The sequence below is a fragment of the Brienomyrus brachyistius genome, chromosome 16, assembly GCF_023856365.1.
Source record: "Brienomyrus brachyistius isolate T26 chromosome 16, BBRACH_0.4, whole genome shotgun sequence".
NCBI lineage: Eukaryota > Metazoa > Chordata > Actinopteri > Osteoglossiformes > Mormyridae > Brienomyrus > Brienomyrus brachyistius.
In genome coordinates this window covers 10,740,554-10,767,581 of record NC_064548.1, presented here as the reverse complement: position 1 = coordinate 10,767,581, position 27,028 = coordinate 10,740,554, and the positions used below count along the sequence as shown (strand labels likewise).

The window sequence follows — 27,028 nt, the reverse complement described above, 5'->3', positions numbered from 1 at the left end:
GGCATTGAGAAGTGCCTTTTAGCGACACCAAACACAGGACAGTGCAGCTGAGGTTGCCTGTGAACCAGTATGAGCACACAGTGCACAGAATGATTTGGGAGTGTGTCGAGGAACCAGTTATTCTGCTTTACTATTGACTGTGGCTGTCTAATGCTCATCTTGCACAGTTCAGACTTCAGCAGCAGACATTCATTCTTTAGAATAAATGTCCTCATTGAAAAAAAATATTCTATATATGTAGAGCAAGGATGGGGGACCTATTACATGGAGGGTCAGTATGAGTGCAGGTTTTTGTGATGACCTGTCAATCCAGCCCTGTGGGTCTCCAGGGCTGGAGTTGAGGACCACTCTTTTATTATTGTCTGATGGAGAGGTCATCGCAAAAACCCGCACCCACTGCAGTCCTTCACGGAACAGCTTCCTTATCCTTGATGTAGGGAGTTGACTTTTGTAATACACGTAAATTCTGAAATGCCTTGATAAAAAATATTTGTATTGAATGCCATGGAATTTCCTGCAGACTGAATGTAATTTAATTTTGCATACTGGCTAGCATGTGCCCGGTCGGTGTGGTATCTATGTGTCACTTTATTCCACAAAAAAGTACCGAACTGTTTCATGCTTGAACAGAAATATCTCTGGAAACTTGTACCATTTTATTGACAGATGAGGTGCCATCACTAATTTCCAGTTACACACAAATGTTTTTTAACATTCACACATTGCCTTTCACTTGTATCATATTGTTTTCCTCAACAATTGAAATGATTGCTCCAATAATCTAAAATGTAATTTAATTTGATATGTTGCTGCTTCTAATTATGACTGTTTTTTTGTAAAGCAGGTAAAGATGTAGAAACCTGTCATGTTTTTGTGTTGTTAACCATGGTTCGTAGAACTGAAATAAATAAAAACTTCAAGTAGTTTCTACAACACGTGACATTGATTTATCATCCTTTAACTAGAATTTGCTAGGAAAAAAACTAGTGTTTTGCTTCATCTGAACAATGCCAGTCTTACAATACATGCTATATTAGACCATTTGCAAAAAAACACAAACCCATACCTGTTGGTTTGTTACAAACATGTTATCTGTCAAATGCTGAATTTTAAAAATACTTTCTCCAGACACTAATTGTAGAGTGGCTATGGAAAGACATGGGCTAAAGTATTGTGTAGCGTAAAAGCATGACACTTTCCAAAGTGAATTCTAACTTGTATTCTGAATAAAACTTGTGAATGCTTCAATGCCTGCAGCTCGAAAATATACCCAAATTACACAATATTATATCTACTGAGCATATCTGGTGGAAAAGGCTTAGAGACAAGCAAAATGACAATTCTGCCCTGTACTTAGGACCTCCACAATGAGTTACATCCATTTCTTTATTGGGGCTACCAAACAAATACACAATTTTCTCACCACAAATTACAAAAGTATCATATACGATATATTCATATGTACATTATAGCTGCCATTGCTCTTAAATGACCACCTGTATAGAATATATCGTATTTTCCCTCTTTGCTGAGTAGTTTTCATTAACATCTTGCCAGAATATCATTTCCTTGGAACATTTTTGCAAGATTTCATTGCATGATTTTAAATATCATCATTTATCTTTAAAATCAAGTTCTGCTCATTGCATTCAGGGTGCTGTCATGATGGGATTTTGACAAACAGACATTGTTCAAGATGCTCTTTATTAAGCTCTACAAGATAGAAGCAAATGCAGACTTAAATAATTCTTAACACGAATTTCAGGAGGATTCTGCCACAAAGGTAGGACTTCCAAATGTGAGTTGGCTACAGTTCAAATGTCAGTCCTGCGATCTACATAGCAAAGCTGTAACTGCACATCAGCAGTGATGCTCCACAGTGCCAAAGTGGGATTCCCCTCAGGAACTGTCCCGTCTGTCCTTGTGCAGGGCTTGCAAACCTAACCAGACATTCGTAAAGTACTTTATGGACTGATGGCATTTGCATCGTGGTGCACTGGAAACGCCAAGTGTTCTCATAATGTCATGCATTGTAACATGACATTGTACGATTATTCCCTTAGCCACATATTTGCAGATAAATGTAAAGAGACCTGGTTTTTTAACATTCACTTATCCTTTTTTGTCAATATTCTCATATTAAAAGTCAAAAAAAAAAAAAAAAAACGATCCAATCTCATGGATTTCTCATGCTCTGCATCACCTGATTGAGTTGCGCACCGACCGTCACGACTTCCGGTTTATTCTGATAATTATTCTGCAAAAATAACTATCAGTAATAAAAGGGGTTTCTTGGGTTCACAAAAGCTAGAAGTAAAAGATATACACCACATTTCTCCACAATTTCTCAAGTTCCAAGCTTGTTCTTGGGAAATACCACAAAATTACACTTTTACATGACTTCTTTTTTTTGATATTAAAACTAGATCTCTGAGTCTTAGACAATTGAGCTTCAGTAGAAAATACAGTTTGTCTACTTAAACCCAATGGATCTGTAGTCCCCGGCCAAACAGACATAACTTACTGCCAGAGACTAATGAAGAAGCTTTAAAAAACTGTTAAGTTCAAGGGGAGCACTGGAACTATGGTAATAGCTCCTGGGCTGAGAACAAACCCCCAAGCATGCTCTGTGAGACAGTCCACGGGATTTTTAATTGAAGTCCACTCTGATGTTGCCTTGTCTCTCTGGTGAAATCAGAGCAGCTGATTCTTGGCTCCAGGCCAGTGCTAGATTTCTGCAGCTGTACAGTTGTCCCACTGTAGCCTTGCCCTTGTGGGTGGTTGGACTCTCGTCCCCAACCCCAAAGAGATGGAATGTGCCACCTCTCTCTCAACCCTGGAATGCTCTTCTTCAGCCACTCCCCATGCTTAGTTTCCAGACTCCACTCACTGGGTGACCGGCGTTGGGGGCATGCTGGGTGTTGTGGGGGTGCCAGGAGTGCTCTGGTAGGAGCGCAGAAGGACCTTGTGCTTGATGGCCACCTCTGACCTTCTCCGCTGCTGTTCTACCAGAAACTCCTTAAGTCGCGTTGTGGTGAAGGTTAGTGTCTGTCGGCGCAGCCTCATCAGGTAGGCATCCTGTAGCCAGGAATTGTTGAAGCAGTCCTTAATAGTTGGACGTGCCCTGGAATACAACACAGAAATAAACTGTTATCACACTGCAACAAATATTGTCTTCACATATTGTTTTTAAAAGAGATAGGATGAAGCTGACTGTTGTACACAATATTAATGAAGCAGGATTCACCATGGATAACTACACAGGATCTTCTTAAGGAACAATGAGGCACTCTGGGATACGTTTTGGTAGAGCTTGGAGAGGTCAAATTTTGCTGCCTGTATCTTGGCTTCAGTATCTGCTGGGTTGGCCTCTTGGAACGGCAGTCTCCCACTCAGCCTAGGCACAAATTAAAATATCGCACTTAGATTTTCATCAAATGAGGTGGACTCCTCTCTTAAACTGTGTGCATTAATGTGATTTAAATTCCAGAATAAAGAGCTAGATCTCTTGAATATATTTTTAAAGACCCTTCAAGACTTTCTGTTATTATTCATTTTGATTGGCTGAAATTTTAATTAAATATTAATGAGAGGATGATACTCACATAATGTACGTCAGGACACCTACACTCCAGATGTCTGCTGGGGGGCCCACTACGTCCCCTTTCACCATTTCAGGAGCTTTTAGAGCAAGAGGATAAGAGTATTTTGGGAGGGTAGTTGGTATGTGAACATACAGCATACAGAACGCCCCCCCCCCTCCCCCACTGAGCAGCTTTTGACTTTGACTTGATTAATTGTAACCGAGGTACAGCTGTGATCACATTGTTCGTTTGCATGAAATTAAGTCATGGTACAATGCATTCACTGTGTGCTTTTCAGAATTGTGGGGCCCTTAGGAGCCTATTTTGTATGGATCAATGTTGCCACCAAGCAGCATTTGTTTAACAAATGGATTGCTTATTGCTGACACACCTTTTGCAATAAAAATGGCAAGCATATTATTGGTGTGAAAGTGCTACTCACACATAAACTCCAGAATTCCCTGACCCAGGCTGTACGGCTTGAGGAACAACGGGTTGAAGTTTTGTGCACTACCAAAGTCTATTATTTTAATGATGTTGTTGTAGGTGACCATGACGTTGTCAGGCTTAATATCCAAGTGCAGGATACGGCGGCCGTGCAGATAATCGAGGCCAAGTAAGATCTGCGCAACATAATTGACAACATCATCCTCGGAGTATCGAAACCTGGGGAAGATAAGCAGACTCTGAGCTCTGTGATGATCTGCTGCGTCCCATTGTCGCACAGGCAAAATGTTTTAAATAAATTTACTGGAAAACAAAGAAATAATAAGCATTGATTTCAGTAGGCAGTGAAGAAATAATTATTAGGCGTATTTGAAGACTGATGTAGCCTAGGAATAGATTGATAAAAGACTGTAATCTGATTTAATACAAACACATCAATGCACAGACCTGTCAACGAGACTGTAGAGCATCTCCTTGCCTGCGCAGTATTCAGAGATGAGCACCAAGTAGCGAGGCGTGACGTAAGCCTCATGCAGAGTCATGATCTTCTCGTGATGCAGTGCCTTGAGGATGTCATACTCCTTTAGCACGTCCTGTTTGCTTTCCGGCTCATATGGTACAATCTTGGCCATGAAGAGCTTTCCTGTGGCATTCTCCTTACACTCTCTGATCACACCAAAACGGCCCCTTTTCAACAGACACCCACTGTGTTAGCAGATGTTGACGTCTACGACAAGCTCAGTAATGGCGATACGTGCATGTGTAATGTAATTCAACGCTTCGTTTCTTACCTGGCTTTCTCATCCATGAACGTGTACGGTTTCTGTGGGACTCCTTGACGTAAGGTCGATTCACCGGCCTTGCCCGAAGGGGTCCTGCGCCCAGAAGGGGTCAAGCGCCCCGACGGTGCCGTAAGTCCACTTGGGGTCATTCTAGAGGGCGTGTTCATGCCCTCGCCAACAGGACTCAGGCTGGTCACCAGCACCACAGGGGTTGAGAGGGACTGAGTGGGTGTGGGAGGGCTGACTTCAGCTGTGGTGACTGGGACGTACAGGGGGACGGAGAAAATGGGTTTTCCAATAGTGGGGGGAGGGGACACCAGCGGAGGTGGGGAGATGGGAGGAGTCTGAGACGCTGGAGGAACAATATTGGGAGGGCTTTTTGGTTTGGGTAAGACTGTAGGAGGTGCAAGCTTGGGAGGCATTGCAGGGGAAGATGTGACACTGATGTTAAGAGTGGTCTTGGCTTTTGGTGGAGTGGATGTCACTGAATGGGGAGTCTGGATCTCTTCAGTAACACGATGAGAAGGGACAGTATGGGTGGGAGGGGGTAGAGGGGTGACCACAGACAGGGATTTATTAGGAGAATGAGCAGGTAAAGCATGTGTGGAGGTGGAAGCAGCTGCAGCTGTGGATGGAGATGGGACACGGACAGGTGGAGTGGCCTGGGGTGGAGATGATGGCTTGACAGTAGCTACAGTGGCAGGTTTACTTGGCAAGACAGTGGAACCAGGCTTGATGGGAGGCACAGTCACTGAGGAAGTCACGACCGAAGTGGAGGGGACAGTCTTCATCTCAGCAGCAGGGGCTGTGAAATGAAAATGGTATGGTCTTTGTGCCCTTGGAGCTAAGTCTGTCGTGTGAACATTTTTGAGTGAAGACATGAAACTTTATGAAGCAAAACAAAGAGAGCAAGCACACTTGACCACTCTACACATCATTACCCCATCCCCATCCCTGATTTGTACCTGCAGAATCAAGACACACTGGCTCTGAGCAGTTACTGTAGGGCCCTTGGCCAGCTTTGTTGACGCAGGCCACCCTGAACCTATAGGTGCCCCCTGTTGGCAGGTCTGTAACACTGCAGTAACAATCAGCCAGACCTGTAGCTACGAAGAGCCAGTTTTCGTCACCTAGGGAGAAAATGTATGTCTTTAGGTTCATCGAGTAAACACATACTGTGCTGATAAAAACAGCATATTTGGTCGTTCATGCTTGATATTCCTACGTGGAACCCCCAACAAGCCACATTTTTACATGCTATGATGTTCAATCAAATGTCAACTATTCCTTCAGTTAATTCAGGATAATAAGTCTTCTGAATAGGACAAGCAGTTACAGAAAATGGATGGATGATTCTGAAACTAGACTGGGTTGTAACGTCTTGCAATGGATTGTAATTCACAATATATCCATTAGGTGGCAGTAGGGGGTTGATTATGTTCCAAAGCAATACTGCACTTTTTTTTCAAATAAACTGGAACTGCAGTATTAAATATATCCAGGATATACAAAACTGCAAAAGTCATAATCTGAATTGTCCATAATTGTTATTTCTTTAATTTATATCCGTCGGGTATCATGATTATTATTATTTTTTTTTATTATTTCAGGCATGACCAGATGGTGAAATCAGATGGCAATGCACAGGGTCATTGCACACATTTTAATGATAACTGAAGGAATCGAAATAGAGGCGAAAACAGACATCTAAACATAAGGACGCGGTATGTGGGTGGGGTAGCTGGCGCGACCACAGTGCAGGACCAGACTGGCAAATTGCAATGAATAGTCTGACTCATTTTTAATCTGCTTATTAAAGCAACTCTAATTTACTCCAGACATAGTTGAGCAGGTTCATACATGAAGTCACTGAATGCCACTGTTAGAAGTATATAAAATAGTTTTTTTGTTTCGATACTTGTCTTATCATGTAATATGTAATATCTGACATTATGGGGAGGAAATGCAGAACATTCACTTCTTGTGAAAAGGTAACAGGCAAATAAAAGCAAAGAGATGAGTTACAATCCATTTGCATTACACTAGTTGAAGCTTTAATCCAAAGTGACAATCAATTGAGAAGGCAGCGTCAGACAGAATGGGGGCCTTTTCTGACCCCAACAGTGAGTCCACTCTGCCAGTCCTAGGATTCAAACTAATAACCTTCAGTTTTAATGGCACGGCACCCTAACCCGCTGAGCCGCACACCGCCCCCTGAAATCTGGCCCGCAGCTAGTGAGCACTCACCCTCTCTCTTCCTTTCAAGGGAGTAGGTGCACGGGGCTGGTGTTGACGAAGGTTTCCATAAAACCAGGACCGTGTTCTTGTACTTTTGTGGAACCTCTGGGGTTCCAGGGGCTTCGGGAAGTCCTGCACATGGACACATTCATTAGAACAATGTTTCCCAACCCAGTCCTTGGGGACCCCCAAATGGTCCAGTGGCCTGTACTACGAAGCGGGGTTACTGGCTTATCGGGGTAACTTGTTGGATTGAAGGTATCACAGTTTAAATGGACTTCATATTCGTTCACTTACATTTTGCCCAGACTACCTTAAATCCGACAAGTTACCCCGATAAGCCAGTAACCCCGCTTTGTAGTACAGGCCACAGGTTTTTGCTTCCTCCCAGATCCCTGCCACACAATCCACATTCCTGCAAAGACATGGACAACCTGGGGGTCCCCAAGCACCAGGCGGAGTAACACTACATAATATATTACAAACACTGTAATATACACTTTCATGCCACATGAAAAGATCAGTATTGAAGAAAACCAATGTCTTCGAAAAATATGAGATCATAGCTGACATTACTATGAAGAACAGAAAAGACTTCACTCAAATGCTTAGAAACACAATTGAAGTTTATAATGTCAAGGACAGCTTTGCTTTGTCTACCTCTTTTGAGGGAGCACTTATATCAGCGACTGGCTGGCAGTGCCGGGGATCGCAGACAGCAAGTGCCTCGTCCATTCTCAAGACCTAACCCTCCACGGGGAGCACATGCTCTACATGTCTATGCACAGACTCACGGGCAAGGGTCAGGATGCAGGAGCTGGTGACTGAGGCTAGGGGATTGGAAGCCACACACTCGTAGAGGCCAGCATCTTTCCCGCTCGTCTTCATGATCATCAGCAGTTGCCTCCCATCCGGACACGAGATCATGTTCATCCTGGCATCGATCTCAAGTGGCTTCTTGTCTGAAGATACAAGCGCAAGTGTTTCAGAACTCTGGTCTAAAAAACTATATTGAGAAGACGCTGAAGGGTTTTAAACAATTACCCAGCTGGTCATGCATAATTTTTGATGTAACAAGCAAATTTATTGAACTACGTCCATGATATATCCAAGCAGTACATAATGTGTTTAACATAGATTTTTTTATATTAATCTACATAAAATGTACATAATTTAAAGTAATTTATTGTGGAGGGTAATTTGTGTCCAGTAAAGTTATTAGTAAAAAATGACGAGCTCATTGAAAAGCCTAAATCTAATCATCTAATGATACAGACATGTCCAGTTAAGTGTGCTTTAAGTGTTACACTATGGGGGACAATGCACACCATATAACTTTCATATTATATGTTTTTTATTTTTTTTTAATATAATTTCATTCCATTCACTGCCAGTGACTGTAAAAAAGCAATACTTCAAATCTGAAATACACGTTTTAATCATGAAATGAATGCTGTTTTGGAAGGTTACTTTGTCCTTTAATTTTTCTCTTTAATGTTGTTTGTACACTTGTACACCCAATGAATAATAGTCATATAATCACATAAAACGTTTTGTTTTGTTGTTTGCCTTTTGTTTTTGTTGTTTGTAATTCTTTTTGAGTAAATGTTGAACCCTAAACCTAGGTTTTATTTTAATGTATTCCTTTTGTATATTTTTTGAAAAAGCAGGACCAGACAGCCCTAGGGCACCTGGGCCTTATGGGTGAAATCACTCAGCCGACCCTGGGATTTGAACCAGCCATGCGCTCCAGCTCTGCTTTGTGTTTTGCAGTGAAATGAGGAGATATGAGAACCTACCTTTCATCCAGGTGATACGTGGATGAGGACTGCCTGCAGGAAGGCAGCTGAGGGTGACGGGGTCCCCCTCCAGAAGAACATGGTCTTTGAGTTTAATGTGAAACACTGGGGGGAAATCTGCGTGTGGGGAGAAGGTGTCAGAAGGTGTCAGAATAAGTTAAAATGTAGATAAGTAGTGCTCTTCTAGAGGAGTGTCATGTGAGGGATTCTTCCACAAAGTTGACTGTGATAATAATGAATGTTGCATAGGGATCAGGAAAATAATCCATTTTTGCTGAGTATTTAGAAGATAATATGCATTTCGGTTTCTAAAATGGTATTATTGTCATTGTATGTGTGTAACAACAGAGACGATGAAGTTGAGTACCAGATGCCAGTCTGGTGTACTGTCGACCACGGAAGGAGCTGCCATCTCTGGCTATTGCAGAGGGTATGTCTGGCTGGGATACAGTCTTGTCTTTGCGGCCCCTGGTCAGGCCCCACCGGTCCCATCTTAACCTACGGTCACTCTCTGGGTCTGGCGAAGACAGGACACGGTTAGGAAAGGCTGACAGAAGCAAGAGAAATGACAGAGACCGGGACACTCGAGTACTGTGAAAGAAGCATCCTAATTACATTTTAATGAATTATTACCTCATATTTAAGCATATTAATTTAAGTGTGTATTTGAGGGAAGTCCACAAAAAATAATTTAAATGTTTACTTTTGATAGCGGATTCTGACTGTATGCTGCTTGTGGACTCCAGAGACTCAGTGGACGCAGTTGAAACTGACTGTGATGCCAGAGGGTTCTGCGTGAGGCCAAGCTTCTTCAGGCTAATTCCCTCAGAGCTGGACCGGCGGAGCAGAGAGAGCAAAGGTGTCCGCTTGCTCTCAGACTTCTCCTCAGCTTTCTTCTCCTCCTTCCTCTCCTCTTGTCCTTTCCTTTCTTCAGACTGACTGCGGATCCTCATGGAGATCCCGGCCACTGTGGATTCGATCTTCCGACGCATATTCAGGATTGGGGACTCGCTTGCTTTTTTGGGCTCCATCACCACCTCTTCCTTTGGAGCCTCAGGTGCACCATCCATCCTGACCATCTCCACATCAGCAGCCACCTTTTCCTGGGATTTGCTGCGGCTGAGAGCCCAAGAAAGCCGTCGCCTTGGGGCACTGGGCTCAGTAGCAGGTGCTTCCTCTCTTGACTTTTCCTCCTTTCTCTCGGTAGGTGGGGTTCTCTTCAGACGCATCGAGAGTCTCTTCATAAACCCACGGTCTTTCGAAGCTTCTCTGAGGTCCTGGACAGACTTGGATTTCTCCATCATCATCCTGGATGCTTCGGGTTTAACAACCTGTATGGGAGTGCCTACAGCACCGGGACGATAGATGTCTTCACCAGATTCAGGAGGCATCGTAGCAGACTTCTCCTCAGATTTTGCCCAGTTCAGGAGCTTAAAGCCGCGTGTCAGAGATGAATCACGTTTTTTGAATCTGGACTCAAAGACCTCCTCTGAGGCAATGTCCTTGATATCACTGGTAAGAGAAGAAGGATGCACTGGAATACTGGGTGGACTTGGTTCTCTGCTTACATTGTCAGTAGAAGCTACTCTAGAGAAAACTGCAGGATGCTGAGATGTTGGGGCAGGTTCTGGCGTAGGTGAGGGAGGAGTGGGAGTGTAGGTGGCTGTAGTTATAGGCACTGGCGTAGTTGTCGTGACACTTGCTGGCTGTAAAGATGGAACCATGATTGTTTGAATGGTGCTGGCATAGGCAGACGTTCTCCCATCTGGCAGTGTGACTCGAGTAAGTGGAGGGGGTGTTACATACGTCGGAATGACATTTGGAGATGGTTTCGCTGGCACTGTCAGAGGCTTTACTGTGATGGCACTGGTGACGATGTCAGGGGCTATTTTCTGGGTCCTAAGTTCATCGACATATTCTTCATTCTTCTCTTCTTCGGTAATGCTTTCTTCAATCACACTGCTAGGAGTTACTTCAGAAACAAGGTCATTCTGGGATCCCATTTCAGAATTACGTCTTTCCTCCTTAGACACACTCACTTCCTTCTCTGGACGGCCTGGTGCACTCGTGTGGTCCTCTAAATTACTCTCTTTTGACCCATTTTCAAATACTTCCTTTTCTGGCTCATTCTTTTCTTCAACAGTCTCGATCTGCTCCCCGGCATCACTCTCCTGAATTGTTTCCATTTGTTCTGTTGCGGGTGGCTCACTTGAAACCTCCATTGGAGTAACAGGATGGGAATCCATTTTAACCTGCTCTGTGAGAGCGGACATGGATGCAGCCTCTTGTAGCCGACGTTCCTCTATCTGGGCCATGGGTATTTCTAAGGGGGCTCCAGAACGCCGGTGCAGAGGGATGGGTTCAGTATCTCCTTGGCTGAAGGAGGCACTCTTGCGGAGGACTTTGATTTTTGGGCTGTCCTCTCTTGCCGTGTCGCTAGAAGCAGCCCGGATCATTGGGGCGCCACCTAAGCGATGTGGGCGTACGTAACGTTCTATAGGAATTGTACGTTTTTCTTCACCCGCACCCAGTGTCTCCAGCAGGGGGCCTCGTAAGCCACTCATTTTATTGTCCACTGCAACACCTCTAAGAAGCCTCTGCCTCATCAGTTCAAGTTTCAAAGCATAGTCCTCCTTGCTTAGCTTGCCAGCACCTGGACTAGAGCTCCTCCGTGGTAACTCCATAGAAACAGCCTTTTTGAGTTTCTTCTTACCATCCTCTGTGGCTCCCTCAGACTCTCCATCCCCGTGTTTGATGTGCAGCAGCAGTGCGCTGTCGGCAGAACCTCCTCTGCGAAGGCACCCTTTTCTACCACTTGAACTACCTTCAGTCTTTTCCGACTCCATGCTCGAACCGCGGCGCAGAGGCCTTTTCGACTGTTCTGACCGCTTGGTTGTCACTGCTGGCTCCTCATCAGAAGATCCCTTATCTTCTTCCTGTGTTGCCCTTTTTCGCAGTCGTCCCCTGAGGATGGAGGTTTCTCCACCCTCTTTTGCTTTGTCTGCTGGTCCGGTCTCCATAGGTACTGTCCCTTGGCCAGTTAGACCTTCCCCTTCGGTGGTACCGTTAGACCCGCTAGCCACATCATCGTCACCTAGAATATCATTCAGAGACATTCTGGATCCAGAGAAGTCCATGGTAAGAGGCATTGGGATGAAAGGAAGTTCGTCAATATCCTCGTCTGAGTCCGAGGAGGAGGTGAGAGGTGGCGAGCCCTCTCGGAGGTGTCTAGGAACAGCGATGGAAGTGTGGCTGGAGGAATCGTCCAGTAGCTCTGGAATAGACCTCATCGCCATTTTGGATTTATAGCTGATAAGGGACCTCTGTAAAGCAGCGAGATCAAAGATCATGAAACTCATGAAAACGCTTAAATATATACAAATTCAACAACCTAAAGCGCCTGCTAGCTGCTGCATAGCAATCACACTCACGTTTTCTTCAGGAAATACACAAATTTAGTTGCAATTCAATTTTTATACTATGATACAAGCACAGATATTTTAATGAGGTGGGTCTTACCTGCCACTTTCTTCGAGACAAAAACTGCTTAATAGCTTCTGTGCTTATACTCTTCTCCTGTGCCAAGGTCTAAGTGAAAGGAGAATATATAGAGATCAATAACACAAATCTGCCAATAAGCTGGACATATTGCCAGGACAGAAATAAGAAGAATATAGAACTACAATATGACAGATTTCATGAATTGGTGCAATAATTTATCTTTGGTTGTGTTGTATTTTTTATTATTTAAGACCTACCTTAAACCACGGATGGCGAAGGCACTCATTCACATCAGGCCTCCTAAAAAATACACAAAGACATGGTCACATGGCATGTATAACTGCATATAAACCAAAATAAAAGACAAAAATATTTTTGGTTTAGTTTCTACATGACGTTCTGCATGATAATGCATAAGGCAACCCTTGGCTCAACTTTGAAGGACTGGTACATCTGAAATAGTTTTTGAATGGATGTTTTTTTTTTTTTTTACTGTATACGTGTATATAGAGGTGTTTATATGTGATTACACACCTCTGGGACCCGGGTTCGAGTCTCCGCCTGGGTCACGTGTGTGGAGTTTGCATGTTCTCCCCATGTCGTCGTGGGGTTTCCTCCGGGTACTCCGGTTTCCCCCCACAGTCCAAAAACATGCTGAGGCTAATTGGACTTGCTAAATTGCCCGTAGGTGTGCATGTGTGAGTGAATGGTGTGTGAGTGTGCCCTGCGATGGGCTGGCCCCCCATCCTAGGTTGTTCCCTGCCTCATGCCCATTGCTTCCAGGATAGGCTCCAGACCCCCTGTGACCCAGTAGGATAAGCAGTTTGGAAAATGGATGGATGGATATATGTGTATATAAAATATAGTATTTTGTCAAGAAATAAAACAATGGATAACAGACCAGGTTTCAGTCATAACTCAATTATGATTAAAATAATACAGTTACAGTGTCTTGCTTTTGTACGGCAGCATTGATGCCTACAGGGTCTCTATTTATTAAGGTTAGTAAGTGTAAAAATTTTGTAAGTATATAAAAAGCAGATAATATGAAAAAATTGCATTTTTGCATTTTCAACTCACAATCTGTCCACCACCAGCAGCTTGATGACGAAACCCTTGGCCTCCCGGCACAGGTCTGCAAACATGCTCTCTTCAAAAGCTACATTGTAGCTTCTGATGTTTAGCACGGTGCTGCGGTCGTTCTCTCCGGCAAATGGCGACACTCCGGTGAGGCTAGAGAACAATCCCAAGCTTTAATCACCTCTTTGCAGGCTGACCATGTAGCTTTTCTGCCAGTACGTTTGGCCAGTGTGAGTTGCTGTAAAAAGCTTTTCTCTGACATTTCCATGTATGTATATGACTGCAGACTTTTATCCTGAACAGCTATCATTACTATATTTCAGTAATTATACGGACAGCATTACAACCAAATTGCAAACACATTGTATAAACATACCACAGATAAGTTATGACTCCAATTGGCCTGTAAAGAGAAAGTAAGAGTTAATATATCAATATATATTTTCACATTTTATCCATAGCAACCACATTTTCACTTTGCATCCAAGAAACCGGGAAACTTACCATATATCCGTTGCCTTGGAGACAGGAGTCTGATTAACAATTTCCGGGGCAACGAATTCGGGTGTGCCGTATTTGCAGTATCTCGGCTCATCTGGTGTTAGTTCCATGGCATTCCCAAAGTCACAGAGCCGGATTCGGTCACCACTGTGGTCTGCCATTAGTATGTTCTCAGGCTGTAAGGAACCGCAGCACGCATCATTAATAAAGCTAGTTCTGTGCTTGAAGAACGAATGACACACGTCGTAGACACATTGTCTACCTTGATATCAAGATGTAGAATGTTGTTCTGGTGCAGGTAGCTAACTCCCTCCAGCATCTGCCTCACAGTTGAATGGATCTGTAAAGAGATCATGTTGAGATGCATCTTATTCCAGGGTGATTTCTAAATGTGCACTGACTCAGTCAGTGCTTCCCATGAAGAGTCAAAACAGGTTACTTGCCTCAGACTGTGTCACCGTGGACTTCTTTGCCAGTCGTTCCAGAAACTCCTCATGACATCTTCATTCTCAAGTCAAGGAGAGAATACCTCCGACTATGGAGCCATAGAGCTTCCAGAAAATCTTAGAAATAGTCTTTCAGATAGTCATTACCTCCAGAGACATTTCAAAAGCACATCCTTGAGAGCGGTTAATCAAAGTAGAGGCTGCTGAAGGGCATTCAACACGCTGCAGATGCTGGATCTCCAATGATGTACAGAGTACTGCCGCTTCAACACTCACAATGTGAGACCAGAAGGATGTGAGACTTACAAGGATACAGATCAGTGATGATTATGACGACATTCTTCTTCTCAAAGGCATCATGGAAGTAAACAATTCTCTCGTGGTCCAACTGAGAAAGGATTTTCATTTCCCTCAAAGCCGAGACCTTTCTCTTCGCGCGTGCAGAGATGAATTTGGCTGCGTACTCCACCTTGCTTCCTTTCTTTGTTACTCGCTTCACATAGGAGAAAGCACCCCTGCAGTACAGACACATAAGGTACTGCTACCAAAATGAAGTTCAGTCTCCTTACGCTATTTGGCCTAACCCAGAATAATGTATGTCTCTTTTCCACCTTCCAACTAATCTCTGACAAAACTGCTTAAATGTAAGGAGTAAAACAAGTTCATGTTGTGCAAAATATTACAGACCTTTGTGAACCACAGATTTCAAGCAACTTAAATGTACTACTGTTACATTACATCATAAGTGGAAGTCATCTCAAAAAAGCCTATTGTTTCACACTGTAAAAAAAAGAAAACCGATAAGGAACATATCGCACGGATTTGCTATTTAATGGCCCATCATCAGGACGAACATACTCATTGTCACACACTGTGGTGACTCAATACTGCATTGGGCGTCATAGATGAGTAACAGTTGAACCCAACAACCCAGCAGACGACAGTGTAAGTGGAGGTAGGTGGTGTGACATGGGCCTAATCTGTGTAGGGCAGGAACATCGCCGCATACTGAGTGAAGATAATAAGTCCCCGGGCTGGACTGCAGGAGGATGTGCTTATTTGTTTCTATACACTGTGTTTACCTCTAGAATGTGAAGTGTCACGCTGACCGTATTCACACAGCTTGTAAATGGTATGTTTAAATGGGCGTGGAGTGCAGTTTAGCAGGGTAAGATGCTGGTTCTGTGCCTGGAAACTTGCCAGATCAAATGCTGTGGTCAACAAAATAATTCCACCATTAGACTGGTAATTGCTCCTGCGTTTGGCTGACTCCGCTTTCACAGCTGCGTGTCCCTTTGGATAACAGCATCTGATAATGAACGTAACATAAATGGCTTTGATATGATTGGTTTCGCTGTACTATCTGGTAATTTTGTGCAAATTCTAAATGTAGAAAGGGTTCATGATATTGCCGTAAACCTTTCGCATTTGGTCTCTTCAGTGATCATTCAGAACTGCTCTATATTGTCAGTAAATGTCCTACGCACAATAGCTGCAGTTGTTTTCATTTAAGGTGGGATCGAGTTTCCGCAATGATTAGTCGGTCACATTTAAAAAAAAAATAAATTAAAAACTGATTAGTCAGTCCCATTTAAAATAAAAAAACGCCCATATTCAGTAATGACTCACCGGCCGATCTCCTTATGTACGTCATAGTAATCGGTCAGTCTGCGCATCTTCCTCAGAATCGTTTCTTCATCCTCCATCAGCTCCTCTTTTTCCTGTTTAGCTGCAGGGCCACAGATTCATTAAGCTAGGAAGCAGCTGATTGGCCGACCACCGAGAACCACTGAGCATTACCGTGTCTGCGCCTTGTATGGATTTTAAAACCACAGACTCCCTCATTCATGTTTAATAATCTTCCTCTTCCTTTGAATAATTATAACAGTGAGATTTAATTGCACTCTTTGTATCAGCCACATAACAATGGCTCTGTTGAGATACATATTTCCACTAATGTGTCAGTTACCAAAGAAGCATGACAAGAAAATGAATACTTATCATATACCGAGGCATCACTGACACTGGAATATAATAATATAATTATTATCTCGGTATTATATTGGTATCCGTACTCTAATACACTTTCTCTCTTTCAATTTCTGCTTTATTAAAAATATTCCATTTCTGCCGCTTTAGTAATTTCTAGCAGTCCTACATTGCAATTAATTACAGTGTAAGTTTCAGAAAATAGCTTCTTTATTAAAAATAAATCTAACAATCGTCTGTTGTTCTGTGATTTAAATATTTTTCTGCAAGACAACAGTTTGGAACACGAAAAGGGTAAAAGTATCTTATCATCCTGACAAGGCCTACAAAAACCTATTGCCAATAGCAATCAGTAAATACAGGCTGCTTAACATCCCATTTCACAATAATTTTTGAATTATTCCTAATCGGCTAACATACATAGAATAACTATGGTAATACATACTCAGAATAAGCTATGGTGAGTACATAACAGAAAAACAAAACCAAAATAAATGCTTCTAATAGTGCTTACATATGAAATTTGCTTTACTGCAACCCACCCAACTTCTAAGAAGTTCTGATGGCCATAAAATATCCATCCATCCATTCATTTTCCAAACTGCTTATCCTACTGGGTCACGGGGGGTCCAGAGCCTATCCTGGAAGCAATGGGCACGAGGCAGGGAACAACCCAGGATGGTGCCCATCAGTGGGCACACTCACACACCAGGCACTCACACATGCACTCCTACGGGCAATTTAGTAACTTCAGTTAGCCTCTTTGTACCATGGAGGAAACTGGAGCACCTGGAAGAGCATGCAAACTTCACACACATGTGACCCAGACGGAGACTCGAACCCGGATCCCAGAGGTGTGAGGCAACAGTGCTAACCACTGCACCACCATGCCGCCCCCTGTCCGTAATATATATATAAAAAATACAGATGTGCACTAAAGTTTGGGCACCCCTGGACAAATTGCACATTTTCTTGATTTCCTAATGAAAACGTGAGCACACCACCTGCATAGAAAAATATAAACCTTAAACAAGGCACATTTAAGCTAATTTTGATGAACAGTTTCCATTTATTTAGTAGAGCAAAAAAAAGCCATTTTCATCTTGCGACTTTCCAACTGACCCACCACTGTTAGTTTTTTTTTTTTAACAAGGTCTCACATCTTCATCGACTGGTTCGGCTTTAATCTAAGTGAGTTGATTACAATTCCAGACCGTGATAAATTCTCTGAGTCATCGAACGACTCAGAATGTTGAGCTTGTGCTTAGTAGATATGAGCTGCTCCAAGCAGCTTTCTGAAGATCAGAAAATAAAAAATAATTGACTGCTACAAAGTAGGAGGATATGAAAAGATATGTAAATGCCTGGTTGCCATTTCCCCTGCCCGCAATATTATAAGAGTTGGAAGTAAAGGGTTACTGTTGAAGTCAAGGTAAGAACTGACAGACCAAGAAATATCTCTGAGAGAGCTGCTTGGTGATGGATCAGGAAGATGAAACAAACCCACCACATCACTAGATAGGACCTGCTGGAAGGTTTAACCAACATAGGGATACAAAAGCATCCCTTGTGCAGCATTGGTTGCATAAACATGAAAGAATCATCAGAAAGAAACTTGTGATCTTATCACAAAAGACAGAGTCTGATGTATGCAAAACCCCAAGGCTTTTTGGCACCAAATGCTGTGGTGTGAGGAAGTTAAAACTGAATTATTTGCCTACAATCAGCGAAGGTATGTTTGGAGAAGCATTACAAGAAAAGAACACCTTGCCAACTGTTAAGCATGGGGGTGGATGTATTGTGCTATAGGGTTGTTTGGCAGCCAGTTGCACAGGAATTATTGCACGGCTAGAAGGAAGAATGGATTCTGCACAGGATCAATAAATTCTGGAGTCTAATGTCCCACAGTCTGTGAGGAAGCTGAAAAGAGGCTGGACATTCCAACAAGAAAGTAATGCCAAACATATTGAAAAAATCAACCACGAACTACTTAATGTCCCCAGACCTGAAAACCTCAAATGTGCAGCAAATGCTAGATGACCTAAGAATATTTCTGAACTTGAAGTATTCTGTACGGGACAAGGAAAAAGTTCCTAAAGCAAGAACAGGAAGCACTTAAAGGCTATGAATTTCACCAAAGGCACTAACTGGAAGGTGGCCAGAACTTTTGCACCTGCCACAGTTAATGTCGGCTTTATTCACACTGTTCAACAAATAAAAGGTGGCTGTACATTAAAAATGACTGAACTACTTTTTTCCATGCAGATTTTGTGTTAACATTGTTTTTCTTAGGAAATCAACCAAATGTGCAACTTGGCCAGGGATACCCAAACGTTTGCAAACAACTGTAATAAATGATTTCTGCTTTTCTGTTTGTGTTGATCACATACTCTTCTCCTGTGATGAGAATTGTATGCCACTGTGGGTACCTTTGTAGACATATCATTTTTACCTGTGCGCACAGTAAGCTCAGCCTTGCAGGTAACACTCCCAGCAAGATTCCTAGCGGTGCAGGTGTAAACTCCCGAATCCTCTTCTTGAGTGTTGAGTATAACGAGGGAGCACTCATTGTCATCGTAGACAAAGGTGAAGTGGCTGCTTTCTGATAGCAAGGTGTCATTCTGGAATTAACAAACAAAGCAATGAAATGTGCATAATTGTTTCTGTTTCAACCAAGAATTCGTTTTTTTTACTACAAGAAAGCAAGAACTGTGTATTTCTTTTTATGGTTGTATTTCAGCCTAGTACTTTAGATATGGAGTGTTTATAGGAATTACATAAGCACTGGTGTGCGCGAGAACAAAAACCGGCAAATCAGAAGATCCAGCCCGAAGGCAGAACGCCAGGCATTACCTAATACCCAAACTGTTTGCATCTGCACGCTTGTAACAGAACACCCACTCAATGTAGCTGGCAGAAAATGATTCTTGGAGCAAAAACGGCAAACAACAGCTAGGTAGAGTTTAAAGCTAATCTGCCAGTGGAGATACAGTACAATATAAGACTTATCATCTTAGTCAAGGATAAATGGGGGGATAAAATGAGTTCAACATCAGCAGGATTTTTATGTTTTTCTCTCTTGGAAGGAGCCCAGAGTCTCCAGACCTTGACAAGCTGCAGTGAACGGCCTGATGGAGCAGATAGCTATAGAGTGAGTGGGGGGAGGGGAGCTGGTGGGGGGCATCAGTGCTGCAGAACATCACACTATCCCTGAACTGGTAGTTTGTGTACTTGAGGAGCAGCCTTGTAGGGCTGAGCCTGCTGAAGCCAGCAGAGGAGGAATGTCAGTATGAGGAAGGGAAGAGAGCTCAGCCTGCTTCCGCCATACCCTGCATTCCCCTGAATTTGGCCTGGAGGACGGTTTTCTGCCCTCACCATCACAATTCTAATGCCTGGATAAAGAATTCATAGGACTGTTCTTTTATTCATTAAACACATAGGCAGGTGTGTTTGTCTTTCATATTTGAAAGTCACAGTTGCCAAACATCATTTTTTCAAAGAATTCCAGCTGTCTCAACCTTAATAATGAAGTTATTGTCAGGAAATTATATTGCATATAATAAACTGACTCTCATGACCCTCTCAGTCACTAATAAAATTCGTGTTCACATATCATAGACACTGAAATGTACCTTGTACCACATAATGTCCGGGACAGGCTTCCCTTCAACGACCACTGCAAATCGTGGGGTCTCTCCCACACAAACGTCCATATCTTCCATGATAGTCTCAAAAGTAGGTGGTGCTTTAGGGAAATCACAGCATAAATACGTAAAATAACTCAGCACATGCTTTAATGGAGGAACAAAATCAGCAATGTAAATTTCCATTCCAGCATAAATTTACATTCACCTGCCATTTCAAGTGTCAGGATGCAGGAGTCGCTGCCAAATTTGTTGCTGGCTGTGCAGATAATCTGGCCAACATCACTGCTTTTCACCCTGATGATCCGCAGTGCATGTTGATTGTCATCTGGCATACTCGTCTCAAAAATGCCAGGTTTGTTCACTATGAATGTATTTCCCCTGAAGAAAAGATGAAGGCAGTTGATTAGTTCCAGTAATTTGTATGAGCTTGCCAAGGCCTTAAGCAATTTAGATGATAAAACTTGGCAGACTGTTGGACTTGCCTTTTCCATGTCACTGTGGCTTGGACATAGTTCAAGGTAATAGTGATACTTAACGATTGGTTTTCAACCACATACACGATATCTGGCTTGTCGGTAATGACTGGAGCCTCTTGGAGATATGGACCTGTGAGCAGATAGATGACAATTTGTGTAATTTCTTTCCCAGTTCTTTTTTTCCTGAATGTGCTGAACTTCAAAATCTATTCCTCTGTACCTCGGTCCACAAGCTGCACTGGTTCTGTAGGTGGAGATGGTTTGCTGAAGACCTTGTTGGTCATTGACAAGACCCTAAAGAAGTAGCGAACTCCCTTGGATAATGAGGCTACTGTGTAGGAAGTTTGCTTCAAACTGGACACGATGATTGTCCATTGGATTGAACCCAGCGCTTGCTGCTGGACGGCATACATCAAAGAGCTGGCATCTGCAAACAGAATTCCTTAACGTACCAACAGAAACTACATTTCCAGAAACTGACCCCCTAAATGGTTTCGCCTAAACAGTAAAGCTAATTTAGCAAAAGCCGGCAAAGTTAGCAATTTCCAACCACTTAAAATGTATAGGGTTTGTAGTGTAATGTCAATATTGCCATAAATCCTAACTCGTTTAAGGTCAACTGGAGAAGCACATAAAACCACATCTGAAAAGCAATTAAGGAGACGTCATTATATCCTTGATATATTACCCCATACTGTATTTCCGAAATGGAATGACGTCATTTTATTTTTTTTTTTAAGTAGCGAACTTGCATACAATACCTGCCAAAGCCTGCTGCACGAGAAAAGAACACCAGGAAGCATTAGAAATATAAAGCATAATATAAGTCACCTGAGTTTAAATCTATATGATATATCATACCTAAAGAAGGATCAAGCCTTTTGGGTTTTGTCCAGCTCAGGGAAATGGTCTTTCCGGTAATTGCCTCTATCACCGGAGGGCCCTCTGGTGGGTCGGGAAGAATATCTACCAAAAGTAGGAATATATTTTTTTAAGATCACTGACAACTGTAAGCATGTGCAATTTTTTTATATAAAACACTTATATACAAAGGGTATAGCATAATAACAGATGCAGCTACAATGATGAGTCATATTAGGTTGAATGCTAATTAGCTGAATGTGTCAGCTGTGAAAGACTTCTGACGATCAGCACTTTGCATGAGCTACCTGAGGCAATTAACTGAAATCCTAAAGACTCTGAAAGGCCTGGATTGCAGGTGCTTTAGTTACAAAAACTGACAAATCTCAAAACCATGACGGCTTATTCCAAATATGGAATCACTGTATGAGCTGAAGCTGATGAAGCTCATTGCCAGGGATGGATATGCTGCTATACACCACTAGAGTCTCAAACCTTGTCAAAGAACTGAATCAGCACCATGACCCAGTCTTGACAAAACCGAATGTCCCCTCATGATTTTCCCATATTAATAGATGAAATCGCACCCATATAAACACCTAAACAAACTGGTTTAATGAAAGCCAAGATTAAGTCAGACACCTTCCATGAGCTCCCCAGTCACAAGATCTTAACATCTTTGACACTTAATAGGAATTTCTGCAACACACAATATGAAGCTGATGTCTACGTCTGTTAACCCCCTGCACACAATTCAGGACTTTAGAACCTCGAGTAATGGACGTCGTATTTGTATGCTGACTGTTGTTTTGTTTTCGCTTTTTGCTGGATTTTAATTGGGCTTTAAAGAATAGTACACATATTGTGACATTGGTTTTTTTTTTCTAATTTCGGTGTTTGAACTGTGCTTTTATGTTTGTATTTTGGTCTGTGCTGATGAACGACAGACCCTGAGACTGACTTCTTACCTGTCACATACAGGTGAGCATAGCAGGCAGCCTTGCCCACTTTATTGGAGATGACGCTCTTGTAGACCCCGGCGTGGGCATGGCAGACGGAGCGGATCACCAGGCTGTGAATGTCCCGGTCTGCATGAGAGGGAAAGCAGAGAAGCACAGATCAATCTCATGGAGACGTTTCCACCCATCATTCTCTGTCGTCCTAGCGCACCGATCACATTTCGAAAGTGCAAGAAGTGAGGCGTAGTTGCAATTCCGCACTGACAGCCTGGCCCTATAACATTTATAGCAGTGTCAGGGAAGGTTGCCTGTGAAGACACGTGTTTGCGAGACAAGGTGGTAATGCAATAAGCTGCTCCAAAAATACAGACGAGGAAAGTCCCATGCAGGACGTACGCTGCACCATCTTCCTGTCGTCTGTGCTGTTGATCTTGTGGCCGTTGTGGAACCAGGTGATGCTCGGATATGGCAGGCCAGCCACTCGACACTTCAGCACGGCCTCCTTGCCCTCCACCACGTCCAGGTCATACAGCGGCTTAATAAAATCCGGCATAGTGAATTGCTCCACCTCGCTCTCTGCCACCTCTGGTTCCTCAGGAATAGAAGGCATTTTTTCCAGCTTCGCCCTGTGAGGCAAACGGGGGAAAAAAAAACAGGGAGACTCGTCAGAGTAAATAAAGGGTGATTTTTTTTTTTAGTTAATCTTGTCTTTGTTGAATCTTATTTGCTCATGTTTGTTTGATAAAAAGTGACAATTTAATTACGTCGGTGTCCAAACAAACTCGCAGCACGAAACAAAAAGAAAAAAATAATCAAAGCTGGCGTCTCGATATGTTGCTGCAAATATGCAGACAGGAATAAACAATGGAACAAAACGGGGAAGAAAATGAAGAGATTAATTGAAGGCCAAAAGATGGCAGATGATGGCTTGCTTACATTTGTGAGGAGATGGCAGTCCGGGGCTCCTGGACGTATAGATCGGCGGAGCACTCCGCTGTGCCATGCTGGTTACGGGCGACGACCGTGTAGAAGCCCTCGTCTTCGCTGCTGACGTGTGTGATCACCAGCATGTGCCGTCCACCTTCCTTCAGGATGCGTATGTTCTCGTTGTTCTCCAGTGCACGGTCTGTGGAAATGGGAAAGATTTCAGCTGGGCAGCCACCATATCACAAACGCTGCTTTAACACCAGTACAGGCCCTAGCCAATTCGGAGCCCTAGGCAAGCATCACCGCTGGCACCCCCCGTCCGAGGCAAAGTGAAACTGGCTGGCAAGCCAATGGCCCCTCAAACGTTGTTGTCCTTGGCAGCTGCCTCTGTCCCCCATAGGACTGATTGTCTCTGATTAACACTGTATTAAACTGTATTTTTAATTGCATTTTTGGTCTATGCCCATGTGTCAGTATGTCACAGGAGGTCATTATGATTTATTATTAAATTTATTATTAAGACATTATTAAATGTCTTTTATATTCATATCCTATTTATCACTGTTTTTTGCAATGTCATCAATGACATCATAATGTCATCTCAGTATATGAACCATGGATCAAATAGCTGAAGAAGACAATTTAGTTTGACACACAGACATTATGGGTTCCCAACAATAACATGGATGACAGGAGGAAACAACTTCATATTATCGTTTTCTCGAAGGAAAAATTCAACTGCTGTCCAAAGAAGACCATGGTAATTTGTTACTGTGACTCAGGTCACTGTGATTTTTTTCACCCTTGTGGTACTTTGCTGCGTCGGTCTGCAGCTAAGTGGCACTTGGTCCAAAAAGTTTGAAAACCACTGTGTTAGAAATAACAAAAGAGTATAAAAAAAAAGCTTACCAAAATGACTCCAGCTGACTTGAGGGGGGGGCGTCCCACTGACTTTGCAGTCGAAGCGAGCACTACGGCCCTCGATTACCTCCAGGACGTCCAGTTTTCGAGTGAAAAGTGGCTCGATGGAGGGCATTACTTTAAGTTTGGCTGTGGAGGTCAGTTCCTCTAAAAAGGCACAAAAGCAGGAAATAAATGTGAAAGAACTGGGACAAGCTATTAATCCATAGTTCTACACACATGAGGGCCTGCCTCTGATGCTATATGGTACGTACAAGGATAATGTCTCAGATCACTTCCCACTGATGATGATGGAGGCAGCACAGCTCGTAAGTTACTGATGATGAGCTTCATACAATCGTGCTATTTTAAAGCATGACGAATCTGCAGTGCTGTGCGGCACCATCAGCATCCAGCACCATATGTGCAAAACAGTTGCTACAGCAGCCAATTTGTTCCACATCTCCACCTCAGCAGACATTTTGCTTGTATGTGAGGGTGGAAGCTAAACTATGTCTCTGCTTTGATGCCATTAGTAAATCCATGGTCCAGGAAAGGTGTGGTACATTGGTTCGGTGGGAAATACAAAAGCCTCACACCTTCAGAACTGATGCTTTGAACAGAATGATGAAGCTTTATTCATCCCAGTGGGAAAACGGTTTTGCTATCCACACACACACACACACACACACACAACACATATACAGGTGAGGGCAGCCTTCTGATCATGGACACTAAACCACACATCTTTATCCATTCTTTTCCATGTTCTCTACATGTTGCAGGGTTTCCTATGTAAGCTCCAGTTTCCTCCCAAAGACAAGCAGTTAGGTGATTCTCTGAATTTTCACGGTGTGTGTGCGCCATGTGATGGACTGTCATCCTGTCCAGGATGTTCTCTGGCCATGCACACGAATTCTACTGGGAATAGACTCCAGCCCCCCTCCCCCCCAACCCTTCTAAAACCCTGCACTGGATGGTTAGAAGATCCAGAAAAAGTCTAGGGTGACAAAACCTTGAATGACAACAATGAGTCAGGACCTTATCTGCAGAACTGCACCTTCTACAGTACCGTGTCCCTTTCACCGCAATGGGAAATGCCAGCTTTTATTTGGTCCGGGGAATTTGTGTCCCTTACCTATAATCAGCTTCCTAGCATTAGACTTCTCTTAGAAATGTCAGAGGCAAATACTGAGCAAGTGCCAACCCTACTTGGCTTATAATAAAAAAGTGTGACATGCTCTGTATCGCTATTGGATTTCTGCATTGGAAGATATTTCATTACTCCATAATCATCAGCTTTGCTTTTTCATTATGCTATTGGATGCATTTGCCAATGCATGTTTTAGTGAGTTATTTCTAGGATATGGACTAACCTTTGGCTGTACTCAGCTTGCACGTATAGGTGCCGCTGTCATCCTCGTGCACCGAGTTGAGCAGCAGCCTGCACTTTCTGCCATCAAAATGCATCTTGCAGTTGAGCAGTGCCGGCTGGATCAGTTTGCCATCTGCAAGCCAGTCCACGTCCACGTCCTGCGGCCCAGTCATGTGACATTCGAAGAGCGCAGTCTCTCCCGCACTCACCGTCACATCACTCACATTCCGGGTAATTGCTAGAACCGGCTCCATTGGGGGCACTAAATGGAATAATAGGGGACACAACTGTTTTGAAAGGACAATTTAGGTGATTATAAATTCCACAACGGAAATCTAAACCTGCGGTATGCGTCCCCAAAGTTTCAGAAAGGTTCTCCAAGCCATATAGTACGGCAGCATTACTCATGCATTCAAATCTCCCAGCGGTCAATATAACCCTTAAGTGCTTTTATGCATCTCTAAATTACATCCCCATTAAAACTGAAATAAATCTAAAACAGAAGAAATCCATCCTTTATCTTGCCAGAAGCAAAGTCAGGCAACATTGAAAAGAATTCCAGACAGCACTGGAGTTCAAAAGGATTTCCCTTGATAGACTTGTTCAAGATAATCCACAGAGTGATACGACTGGCCCTTCCTAAGATTCTTCATTTCAATTTACATTAACTTCATGTTATCAAGCACCAGAAAGTTGTATGGGGGCCTGCTAGTGAGGACTCAGTCAACAGAGGATCAAAAACTCTGAAAGTGTCAGGAGCATCAGAGAAAGATGTGAAAAGATTTCTTCCATTATTTTAAAAAAATATGAGCCCTTTTACGTTCTTTTTTTTTTTGGGGGGGGAGGGGGGCGAGTGAATTAGCAGTGCAGTTGATTAACGGGTTCAATAATACCGCCCATAATGCACATACAAGTGTCAGGTCTGTCAAAGCCGACAAGCCAAGCATGTTCAGTCCTCCTGGCAGTCATCTCACAAATAGTCTTTGTTCTGACACCTTATTATACTTCCTGGCTCTATGTCTTATTTATGATGACATGCGTTAATCCAATCAGGGAGTTTTATCGCTGTGTGCTCCCTGCAACAAAGATGGCTGACGTAAACTATTCAGGAGCCCCGATACTTTGTATTTGTCTGTGATCTTGATTATATTAACTGCACACTGATTAATGATCTCCATTATATTACATTATATTAGCTGGTCCAGCCAGAATGAGCATTAAGATGTTTCAGTTCTTACCTTTAACCTCCAGTTTGCAGTCACACTGCTTAGTGCCATATTCGTTGATGATTTTACAGGTGTAAACACCAGCATCAGACTTCTGTGCTGAAATGATCTTCATCTCAAAGGTCCCACTGTCTGTTTCACGCACTATGTGTCGTGCGCCGGTTTTTATTGTCACCCGGTCCCTCAGCCTGAAGCCAGGGAAAGTCTTTATTTAGGCACATTTAAGATAAGTTCTTCCTCAACAATAGTACTGAGACAGACCTAATTTGTTAGAGAATCATAGTTTTTAT

General features: G+C 43.0%; 1 protein-coding gene across 7 annotated transcripts in view; it reads right to left on the bottom strand.

Annotated features, from left to right (window-relative positions):
• Positions 1-1,368: 1,368 nt before the first annotated feature.
• Positions 1,369-27,028, bottom strand: part of LOC125710148 (striated muscle preferentially expressed protein kinase-like) — a 63,071-nt gene continuing 37,411 nt past the window's right edge. For all 7 annotated transcript variants that reach the window (XM_048979503.1, XM_048979504.1, XM_048979510.1 and 4 more), the window contains 33 exons: positions 26,751-26,926; positions 25,514-25,774; positions 24,147-24,305; positions 23,247-23,436; positions 22,707-22,936; positions 22,320-22,439; positions 21,352-21,456; positions 20,711-20,917; positions 20,497-20,620; positions 20,220-20,392; positions 20,000-20,112; positions 18,820-18,988; positions 16,008-16,107; positions 14,693-14,893; positions 14,376-14,433; positions 14,195-14,272; positions 13,936-14,108; positions 13,808-13,834; positions 13,432-13,584; positions 12,609-12,651; positions 12,370-12,438; positions 9,554-12,173; positions 9,218-9,367; positions 8,851-8,967; positions 7,846-8,013; positions 7,061-7,183; positions 5,779-5,943; positions 4,823-5,618; positions 4,479-4,718; positions 4,027-4,250; positions 3,606-3,681; positions 3,248-3,397; positions 1,369-3,124 (listed from right to left, as the gene is read on the bottom strand). In XM_048979503.1, the coding sequence (XP_048835460.1) occupies positions 2,887-3,124; positions 3,248-3,397; positions 3,606-3,681; positions 4,027-4,250; positions 4,479-4,718; positions 4,823-5,618; positions 5,779-5,943; positions 7,061-7,183; positions 7,846-8,013; positions 8,851-8,967; positions 9,218-9,367; positions 9,554-12,173; positions 12,370-12,438; positions 12,609-12,651; positions 13,432-13,584; positions 13,808-13,834; positions 13,936-14,108; positions 14,195-14,272; positions 14,376-14,433; positions 14,693-14,893; positions 16,008-16,107; positions 18,820-18,988; positions 20,000-20,112; positions 20,220-20,392; positions 20,497-20,620; positions 20,711-20,917; positions 21,352-21,456; positions 22,320-22,439; positions 22,707-22,936; positions 23,247-23,436; positions 24,147-24,305; positions 25,514-25,774; positions 26,751-26,926 (7,996 nt within the window). In that variant the 3' untranslated portion in view covers positions 1,369-2,886. The remainder of the gene's footprint in view (positions 3,125-3,247; positions 3,398-3,605; positions 3,682-4,026; positions 4,251-4,478; positions 4,719-4,822; positions 5,619-5,778; positions 5,944-7,060; positions 7,184-7,845; positions 8,014-8,850; positions 8,968-9,217; positions 9,368-9,553; positions 12,174-12,369; positions 12,439-12,608; positions 12,652-13,431; positions 13,585-13,807; positions 13,835-13,935; positions 14,109-14,194; positions 14,273-14,375; positions 14,434-14,692; positions 14,894-16,007; positions 16,108-18,819; positions 18,989-19,999; positions 20,113-20,219; positions 20,393-20,496; positions 20,621-20,710; positions 20,918-21,351; positions 21,457-22,319; positions 22,440-22,706; positions 22,937-23,246; positions 23,437-24,146; positions 24,306-25,513; positions 25,775-26,750; positions 26,927-27,028) is intronic.